Genomic DNA, 10,515 nt, shown 5'->3' with positions numbered 1-10,515 from the left:
ATTGCTCTATTTTTTCAGACACAGCAAAGAGTACTTCCTTTTGATGAGATCCTTTTCCTGGTGGAAAAGAAACTATGGGGCAGCACATTGTGGTGGGGAGTATGTGGTGGAGGAAACCCACTCACCTCATAGCAGCTTGAAAGCAAAGAGGAAAAGGAGAGGACAGAGTCCCAATATTCCCTTCCAAGGGACATAGCCAATGACCTAACTCACTCCCACTAAGCCCCACCTCCTAAAGGTTCCATTACCTCCAGGGGCTGGGAACCAAACCTTAATACATGGACCTTTCAGGGATATTCTAGAGCCAAACTATAGCAACTGTGTTAATTCTAGTAGAGATTTAAACAAGACCAATTCATTCCTAACTTTACTTCTGTTTATGGAGTAGATAACTGAAGACACAATCCTTTGAAAGACGGTTTTTTTTTTTAATGGCAAGATATCTCAATATTACCTGATAGAGTTGTATATTCTACAACAATAATAATACTTGATTATTTCCCTGAAAGAAAATGAGCTTTTAGAAGGAAAAAAAAATGGTGTTTGATATAACACCTAAGAAATTTCATTAGTTACAAAATAGTTCTTCATGTAATCTTTCACATACCATTTTATTAATATATGTTAGGCCCTCTCTAGTATCAAAACTCTCATGTTGGATTTTTAAATATAATGCACTGAATCAGAAATTCCTTTAACTTTACTAATTTATTTATGTATTACTAAAACTATTTACCCATCCCTAAAATGTAGCTGCTTTATACACACACACACAAAAAAAAAAATACCATTATTTAGCTGGCAACATAGATAAATGGTCCTGGTTTCTTTTATCTGACCTAGTATTGCCTTTCCTGAACTAACTGGCTTCATAAGTCTCTGTTTCTCTCTGAAAGGCTGTCAAGTATCTGTTTAATTCAACAGTAAATTTAAGATGTTATATTTTTTCAATTAAAAGTAATTTTGTAACTTTATATAAGTGGTTTTAATATCATGAATCAGTTGTATCCTCCAAATAGCCTATAATTTTGAAAGTCAAAAATTTTGTCTGCTTTTTTTATTCAAGCCTAATACTTACCAAAAATTTCCACATTCCACATCATCAAAATTTTCATCTTGTCTCAAAAGAAAAATATTCAAATGCCAATTAAGAGCCAAAATCAACGATCTTCAGCTTCAATTTTCAAATGCCAGTTTGTTTTTACCTAATTCTAGTAAATTTATGTAGTGTAATTCTAAACTTCAATATTTGACATTTCCCTGATGAAGAAAAGCTGAAGGAACTTTTCCCCATCTGTGTTGCTTTTGGAAACTAGCTCCTCCCTTCTGTGGTCTCCCTAGTCCAAGCAATGTAGCTGCCTAAGATTGTGGATAAGGGTCTCTGCCTCCACCACTAAGATCAGATGGGAACTCTTCAACTCTAGGAATTACCTCTAGATGAATGTTCTGGAAATTAGACCTCTGGGAACAAGGTACCAACTAAAGCTATAGGTGACTTTCTCCATTTAACATACTATAAATGGGAATTCCGGTGTGGAGAGGGAGGTAAAAAAATCGATGTTTAAAAAAAAAAAAAAAAAAAAAAGTAAAGGTCGAGTCCGCATTCTCTAGTGATCCATTTTCTGCTGAATCAGCTAATATTTCTGAAGCTTTGAATTTCGGATTCCTATAGAGTAGTTTTACCAAAACTAAAGTGAGAAGTGTTGCTTTTAGTATAAGGAGGTTCTTTTTTTTTTTTTTTTTTTTTTAAGTGAAAAGAAAAAGAAGGTGGGGTCTAACTATAACCTGGTGGATCTGCCTAGAAGGGAAAAAACAGAACTTGCCAGAAAGGGGCGGGGGAGGTGCTTCTACTGGTCTACTTATAGTGTGGTTCATAATAGGTTGCTAAACTAAGCCATAGAAAACTGAAAGAGGAAGACTTAGATTCCATTAGCTCAAGCAATATACAAATGCTCCTACCTAATTTTATTTGGGCACAAAACTTGTTTGTAAACAGATGACCGCCAACTCCAAACCCCCCACAACCACCACCCCCAAAAATCCCTAAACTAACCTCAAATGTACCTTTAATTGTTTTTTTACTGTCCTCAAATGTACTTTTAATTCTTTTTCTCTTTCTCCACGCCCTCGGCGACTTTTGTTCTCTAGTTCTTCTTGTTCTTGGTATGAAATCTGACAAAGAGCAAAAATCCTGAAACAAAAAGGAAAGAAAGGAGGAGAACAGGAGAGGAGGAAGAAAGGAGGATAAGGAGAGAGAAGGAGAGGAGGGGAGGGAGGAAGAGAGAGAAACTATTTTGCCACCCTCCTGGCTAACTGAATGCTTGTTCCCGAGATTACAGTAATTACAGCCCCAGCATGAGTTCCATACAAGCGCTAAATGAAACAGCACATCAATTAAAAAATAAACACTCCATTCTAGGAGAAAGACAACCCCCTGGGACGTCCTAACAAGCGTAAATGAACCTGCCAGGCCGCCGGCCCCTCGCCACCGCTCCCCCCTCCACCCCCGCAAGTCCCCTCTCCCCGTCCTTCTTAAGGTGGAGAGCTGGCTGGGCCAGCGCTGGTTGGCCGCATCCCAAGTGGCTGCTAAAAGCAGCCAGGGCTGGGTGCAGATCACCGATACGTGTCCGCGCCTCCGCGCCAGGGCGCAGCCCCGCCTCCCGCAATAGAAAAGGAGGCTCTGGCAAAAACATGTGAACTTCGGATAGATGAATATATATCCTAAAGTAGGAAGAGAATAGAGATTCCGGTATTTATAAGTTTTTGTTTTAATTTTATTTTTTAAAGAGGAAATGGAATTACTTTTTGTAAAGGAAGCACTGCGTCCAGATGGTTTATGTATTTTATCTCATCCAATTATCAAAAACTCCTATGAGATAGATGCTATAATCACCCCACTTTCTACGTAATGAAACTGAGGTTCCCAAAGTAAAACAGCTGAGCCACAGGGGAGTCCCAAACAGGCACCTGTGCAGCGAGACCCTTGTGCGCTTGCAGCCCGACTCCAGAGCACCTCACTAGGCTGCCCCAAATTCAGCCCCCCCCCCCATCTAGAATGAACTGAGGTCATTCCACTCCTGCCACATCTCTAAGGCTCAAAACCCATCACTCTGAGAACCCCCAAGAACTACGTCCTTCCAGGGTTCCCTAAGGGTCCAGGTCTGGGTAGGTCCTTGCTCACTCGCTTATTGCGCGATGTCCAAGTTGCCATGGCTCTCAAGGGAGCCTCAGGGCCCCATCTCCAGCAGGTCACCCCATTCGTGGAGACTTAGCAGGCAGGGGCTTGACCTATTTGAAAGAGCACTGGGAGGCGCACACTACAATAAAACTCCGTCCCCAAGCACAAACTCGGGGAAACAGGGCCAAGATATCAGACTCACAGAGGTCCATGGGGACATTCGTAACAAACGCTCCCTCTCTGAGGTCAATCCCAAGGTTATCAAAACTCTACATCTACAGAAAGCCCACATGGCCATCAGGACACTATGGACGTCCTTAAGGAAGATTGAGCCTTGGGAGCGAGTAGACTCCGCCCTGTCGTCCGGTGATTGGTGAGCCTAGAGGTGGGCGGAGACCAAGTCCAGGCTGTATAAATATTCATGAGCCGGCCGCGCGGCGCTAGCGGGGCTGGAGCCGGGAAGTTGGGCTAAGGGCGCTGCTCCTGCCGAGGAGGCGGCGGCTGGGCGCGGGCCGAGGCGCTCAGGTGTCGGTTCCGTCTAGTCTGGATTTGCTTCTGTGTGTCTAGCGAGAAGGGGACTGCCTGTATCTCACCCGACTGCGGCCAGAGAGCGACGCGGACTTTTCCTGGAGACGGATCCTTCTGTCCCCGGCGTACAGATTGACGGACTCAAGCCAGAGAAAGATCGCAGAGGCCTCGGGCGTGCGGGGTCCTGAACTCCAACAGTGGTGGCGCGGCCTTTGGGGCGGGCATGAGCCCTCGCGGGCCGAAAAGGGGCCGCGAGGGCTGACCCGGCACAGCGAGCAGCTTGGCCCAGCCATCTTGACTGCGCACCGCGGCCCGAAAGGAAACTTGCTGCGCCGCCGCCCTAGGTGCCCGACAAAGTCACCGCTGCTAGGCGCCAAGCAGAGAAGTGGCCAGAGGAGCGGGAGAGGAAACGAGAGTGTACTGGACGATGGACCAAGGGCCCGCCACCCTGCTCCGCGAGGGCTGAGTGAGACCCAGAGTAAGAGGGACAGACCCTCTGGGACTGTGGCACGCGACTGCAGCCACCTTCTCTCCTGGAGTGGAGGAAAGGAGGTGCGGACGACCTCTGCCCAGGCTTGCGAGTGCTTCGTTGCAGAGGTGCCTCGGACAGGAGCTAGATTATTGGCAAATCCCCTCTTCTCCCCAAGGAGAGGCAAAAGACCCGCAAGTCACCAGCTCTCCCCTTACCAGGCTCAATTGCTTGGACCCCCCTGGGACCCTCCGCGCACTGCCCGGAGGATTAGGGCAAGGGCCGAGGCGCGCAGCATGGAGTGGGGTTACCTGTTGGAAGTGACCTCTCTGCTGGCCGCCTTGGCGCTGCTGCAGCGCTCAAGCGGCGCAGCAGCCGCCTCGGCCAAAGAGCTGGCGTGCCAAGAGATCACCGTGCCGCTGTGTAAAGGCATTGGCTACAACTACACCTACATGCCCAACCAGTTCAACCACGACACGCAGGACGAGGCGGGCCTTGAGGTGCATCAGTTCTGGCCGCTAGTGGAGATCCAGTGCTCCCCCGACCTTAAGTTCTTTCTGTGCAGCATGTACACGCCCATCTGCCTGGAGGACTACAAGAAGCCGCTGCCACCCTGCCGCTCGGTGTGCGAGCGCGCCAAGGCCGGCTGCGCGCCGCTCATGCGCCAGTACGGCTTCGCTTGGCCGGACCGCATGCGCTGCGACCGGCTGCCGGAGCAAGGCAACCCCGACACGCTGTGCATGGACTATAACCGCACAGACCTGACCACGGCCGCGCCCAACCCGCCGCGCCGCCTGCCGCCGCCGCCTCCTGGAGAGCAGCCACCCTCCGGCAGCGGCCACGGCCGCCCGCCGGGGGCCAGGCCCCCGCACCGCGGCGGCGGCGGCGGCAGGGGCGGTGGCGGAGGGGACGCAGCGGCGCCCCCAGCCCGAGGAGGCGGTGGCGGGAAGGCACGGCCCCCTGGTGGCGGCGCGGCTCCCTGCGAGCCCGGGTGCCAGTGCCGCGCGCCCATGGTAAGCGTGTCCAGCGAGCGGCACCCGCTATACAACCGCGTCAAGACAGGCCAGATCGCCAACTGCGCGCTACCCTGCCACAATCCCTTCTTCAGTCAGGACGAGCGCGCCTTCACCGTCTTCTGGATCGGCCTGTGGTCAGTGCTCTGCTTCGTGTCCACTTTCGCTACCGTCTCCACCTTCCTCATCGACATGGAGCGCTTCAAGTATCCAGAGCGGCCCATCATCTTCCTGTCTGCCTGCTACCTCTTCGTGTCGGTAGGCTACCTGGTGCGCCTGGTAGCGGGTCACGAGAAAGTGGCTTGCAGCGGCGGCGCGCCGGGAGCTGGCGGCGCTGGGGGCGCTGGCGGCGCGGCAGCTGCAGCAAGCGCGGGCGCGGCAGGCGCGGGCGCGAGCGGCGCGGGCGGGCGCGGCGAGTACGAGGAGCTGGGCGCTGTGGAGCAGCACGTGCGTTATGAGACTACCGGCCCCGCGCTGTGCACCGTAGTCTTCCTGCTAGTTTACTTCTTCGGCATGGCCAGCTCCATCTGGTGGGTTATCCTGTCGCTCACGTGGTTCCTGGCGGCAGGCATGAAGTGGGGCAACGAAGCCATTGCCGGCTACTCGCAGTACTTCCACCTGGCCGCTTGGCTTGTGCCCAGCGTCAAGTCCATTGCAGTTCTGGCGCTCAGCTCGGTGGACGGTGACCCAGTGGCAGGCATCTGCTACGTGGGCAACCAGAGCCTCGATAATCTGCGTGGCTTCGTGCTGGCCCCTCTTGTCATCTACCTCTTTATTGGCACTATGTTTCTGCTGGCCGGCTTCGTATCGCTTTTCCGCATCCGCTCGGTCATCAAGCAGCAGGGTGGCCCCACCAAAACGCACAAGCTAGAGAAGCTCATGATCCGCCTGGGCCTCTTCACCGTGCTTTACACTGTGCCCGCCGCCGTCGTGGTCGCCTGCCTCTTCTACGAGCAGCACAACCGCCCTCGTTGGGAGGCCACACACAACTGCCCGTGCTTGCGGGACCTGCAGCCCGACCAGGCGCGCAGGCCCGACTACGCAGTCTTCATGCTCAAGTACTTCATGTGCCTGGTGGTGGGCATTACCTCTGGCGTGTGGGTCTGGTCAGGCAAGACGCTGGAGTCTTGGCGCGCCCTGTGCACCCGTTGCTGCTGGGCCAGCAAGGGCGCCGCGGTGGGTGGGGGTCCAGCCGCAGGGGCCGCAGGGGGCGGCGGCGGGCCAGGGGGCGGTGGCAGCGCTGGACCCGGCGGGGGCGGGGGGCCGGGTGGCGGCGGGGGCTCCCTCTACAGCGACGTCAGCACCGGCCTGACGTGGCGGTCTGGCACGGCCAGCTCCGTGTCTTATCCAAAGCAGATGCCATTGTCCCAGGTCTGAGCAGAGGGGAGGGGGCGCCCAGAAGGGGCGGAAAGGGGGAGGGGAAGGAGACCCAGTGTGGTGAAGGGACACTTAACGGGCTGAGGTTCCCACCCCTTCACAGTGTTGATTGCTATTAGCATGATAATGAACTCTTAATGGTATCCATTAGCTGGGACTTAAATGACTCGCTTAGAACAAAGTACCTGGCATTGAAGCCTCCCAGACCCAACCCCCTTCCCTCCATTGATATTCCAGGAGCTCCTCCCGCCAGGCGTTAATTTCCTTTGGCAGAGCAGGGTGGACTCTAGTACTTCCAGAACCTGAGATAGGAGCCCTGTGGATTGCCCTTTGCTGAGCTTGAAGCCAGATCTACACATTTCACCTGAGGGACCTCTTTTTCTCCCTCCACTTGCCTACATAAACTTACTCCTAATATATCCTAGAGAAGGGATGACTGCGACCTAATGGGATTGCACGGTTTGGGTATTCTTAATGACCAGGCAAATGCCTTAAATAAACAAGAAATGTCTTAATTATACACCCCAAGTAAATACGGGTTTCTTACATTAGAGGATGTATTTATATAATTATTTGTTAAATTGTAAAAATGTGTAAAATATGTATATATCCAAAGATATACAGTGTGTACATTTTTTGTAAAAAGTTTAGAGGCTACCCCTTGTAAGAACAAATATAAGTATTCTATTTTGTCAATAAAATGACTTTTGATAAATGATTTAAACATTGCCCTCTCCCCCTGCCTCTTCTAAGCTGTTATCTTTACAGTGCTTACTAAGGACGCGTGGGAAAAATGGACATTTTCTGGTTGCCGTTCTGTACACTGACTTTAGGCATGGAAAAAATTACCTGTTAACCTTTAGTTCTTAAACTGTGAGCAAAGTAAATATCATTGTTGAACTGAAATCAAAAGTGAGTTTTTGCACCTTCCCCAAAGATAGTGTTTTCATTGGTACCTCTTTTCTGATCAATGGATTACAACTCACCTTAGTGTATGTAAATGGAACTTTTGCAAAGGCAGTACTTCCACTTAGGCCTTGTTATTTATCTTGTATAATATCACTAAAGGTTTCAAAACCCCACATCCTTATATCGCGTCGGTGATTTTGAAAACACCTGGTTTTCCAGGGTTTGAACATACTGCTGAAGTGTGGAGGTTAATATTTTAAACCATAGATCACTCATTTCAGCATAAGTCACTTGACAATCTGGTACTGGAGCAGGCACTCTTTAATGGATTAAACTAACGGGTTAACATCTTAATAACCTTCCATGCTTGTGTATACCAAATGTACTTCTTTTCCTAGAGAAAAAGCTATTGTTCCTCTGTCAAGACTAAGCTAATTTATTTGAGCAGAAGGCTGTTGAATTAGCAGAAGAATGCTTTGGCAATTGTTGAACTTTTTACCTGTCTGCCCAGTGGCTCAGCACATCATTCCTTTAAGAGGAGCTAAATGAATAGGGTTAATCTGTAGGGAACTTGGTCTTTTGAGTTTGAAAAACTTTGATCTTTTCTCCTCTCCAAATGTGCTGTATAGTCTGAAGTTTCTTTCCCTGCTGCCGGGCTCCTCTTGGTGCAGACCAATTGGCCACCGTGGAGCCTTAAAGTTCTTCCATTAAAGGGATGTGGGACTTTTACTTTAAAAAGGAGAGAGAGCGAGGGAGAGGAAGACTTGTAACAGTTAGTGAAGACCAGAGGCACAAGTGCGCTCAGCCTTTTAAACAGCTTTTCCCGGCATTGTTAGCCAGCCTGCAGGCAGCTAGGCATGGGTTGAAGCATTATAGAAAAGGGCTCTGAATGCCCTACAGGTGGTCTGCGCACATAATCCCCCAATTTAAAGCGTTTTCCTTTGCTGGACAATTGCATTACAAAACTCCCTTCTTTTTCGTTCCTAATTGAACCAATGAACTATTATAAACTACAAGTTTTTCTTTAAAAAAAAAAAAATCCTCAGTGCCTAAAATCTATTGACTAAATTCTGGCAAGTTTTCTGAACTGAACCTTTTAAAGCTCCGGAAGTAAAAGCTCCTTCATAGACATTTCTTTTTCAGATATTTTTATTCCTTATGCTTGTTATTTTCTGGCAGATTAGCAATAATTTAAAAGTAATTGCTAAGGTTGCGTGTTCATACTGAAAAGATAGCCCCAGGTCCCTTATTAACCTGTCAATCAAGATAAGAAATGGTCAGCTACCCTACTAATGACAGGGACATCAATCATTGTGGAATGGGAGGGGACTTTTTCAGTGCATTCTCCATAGATGTTAGTTCTCTTTTCCTGGAAAAAGTGTTGGGTTTTTTTTTTTCTAACTAATGGGAGGAAAACTACTTCCTTTACTGATCTTTCTCATGCAAAAGACTTTTAAGAAAAGTTTTGTGATAGTAGCATTTCCAGAGTCATTCTTTGTGTTAGATTTTTTAAATTAGATATGCAATAATACCTACTTTAGCTATCATGCCAATTTGATTTTTGGCAGTCAGACATTGTAAAAATCTTTATCTTGCCAGCATTTTTATTTATTAAAGAACAATTATTTTGTAACTTAGGTATCAATAAGTGTCCTGCATCTAACCCATGTGGTAACACTTGTGCTGTAGTGTGCATAAACCAGCCACAAACTTCACATATTCTCTTATAAAATAGAATTTTGAGGGCAGGTCTTGATCACATATGTGGGAAAAAAGAGAGCTAAAAACCACTGGTTAGCATCCTGGTTGTCTAATGTAGTGGTATTCTGAATGATGACACATTTTCAACTATATGATAGAGAAGGAACTGTTTGACTTTGAAGGTTTTGACCTTATTAATTCAAAATGTCCTTGTAAAATGCCATATTTGATAACTTTCACAAATGGCTGTAAGAATGCCCCATCTAAGAAAGGTTGTGAAACAAACCAACCCTATTTACATTCTGAGGACAACATTCAGCAAAAAGACCTGTACTATAATCACTATAGACTGATTTCAGAGTCTGATATTTAAAATACAAGAGCTGGTATTTGCCTTTAAAGCTAAAATTTTGAATAAAATGTTGCCAGTACCCAAATGGTATCTACTGGAATCAAAAACTCAAAATTGATTTTAGGGATGGGAAGAGTAAAGAAGGGTCTCCTTAGGTCCACTTGTGTTACGCAAATGAATGGGTCCCTTGCCAGGACACCCATTTGGGCTCTGTAGAGGTGTCCTTCATTACTATATGAAACAAGTGTTAGTTTTTTAAAATCTTGTCATATTTGGGGGGTGGGGGGATGTGGTTGCTGTGTGGCAAGAAGATCAATGTAAATAAAATCTAATATGGTTAAAAACATTAGTAAAGCCAAAGCTCATTAAAATCACTTGTGGGAGAAGTTATGGGGGACACTTTCTTTTTGCTTTATAATAAATGCAATTTGAAAGTATCATAAAACAAGGAGGAAAGCATAACAAAGTTTAAGGAGCAAACTGTGTCTTATTACAGTGTCTTAACCTGCACGGCCCACCTTGCAGTTGAGTGTACTACTTCTAAGTCCACAGGAAAAAGTCAGATTCTCTTGTCCAAAGAAATTCAATGGCAGAGCAGGTGGTGCAATTTAAAGTGTAGGTGCAAACATTCTAGGGAGGCTCAAAACAAATCCAGCAGCTATCAACTTTCCACATTTGATACTATACTGCCATCTTGTGGTGCCACAAAGTTCCAGAACCTGGCGGATAGAGCAGTTCATTCAATTCAATGCATCCGAAAATACTGAACTGAGCAGAGCTGGCCCTATCACATGCACAGGCCCCACCCAGAAGGCCTTCAAGCATTTGTATTCATAATTTACTCAGAAAAAGGGACCATAAGACATCCCTGTCACACAGTAAGATCAGTTTTCATTAACCTCCACAGAATTAAATCCTCAATATAATGGTTCTGCTAAAAATACAATTAAGCTGGGTTGCAATCAAAAGGTATATCTGTTTTAAAACT

General features: G+C 47.5%; 1 protein-coding gene across 1 annotated transcript; it reads left to right on the top strand.

Annotated features, from left to right (window-relative positions):
* The first annotated feature begins 3,617 nt into the window (after positions 1-3,617).
* Fzd8 (frizzled class receptor 8) lies at positions 3,618-7,283 on the top strand. The gene has a single exon (XM_046448365.2). It carries the CDS (start codon positions 4,472-4,474, stop codon positions 6,563-6,565), a length of 2,094 nt encoding a protein of 697 aa, XP_046304321.1. The 5' UTR covers positions 3,618-4,471; the 3' UTR covers positions 6,566-7,283.
* The last annotated feature ends 3,232 nt before the right edge of the window (positions 7,284-10,515 follow it).

Source organism: Marmota monax, unplaced genomic scaffold (genome assembly GCF_021218885.2).
Source record: "Marmota monax isolate L192 unplaced genomic scaffold, Marmota_monax_Labrador192_F-V1.1 WCK01_AAM20220418_F8-fsc00066, whole genome shotgun sequence".
Lineage (NCBI taxonomy): Eukaryota > Metazoa > Chordata > Mammalia > Rodentia > Sciuridae > Marmota > Marmota monax.
This window is presented reverse-complemented; position numbering and strand designations above follow the sequence as displayed.

Excerpts from the sequence above, each read along its gene's own strand:
- Fzd8 (XM_046448365.2), top strand. The coding sequence starts at position 4,472 with ATGGAGTGGGGTTACCTGTTGGAAGTGACCTCTCTGCTGGCCGCCTTG.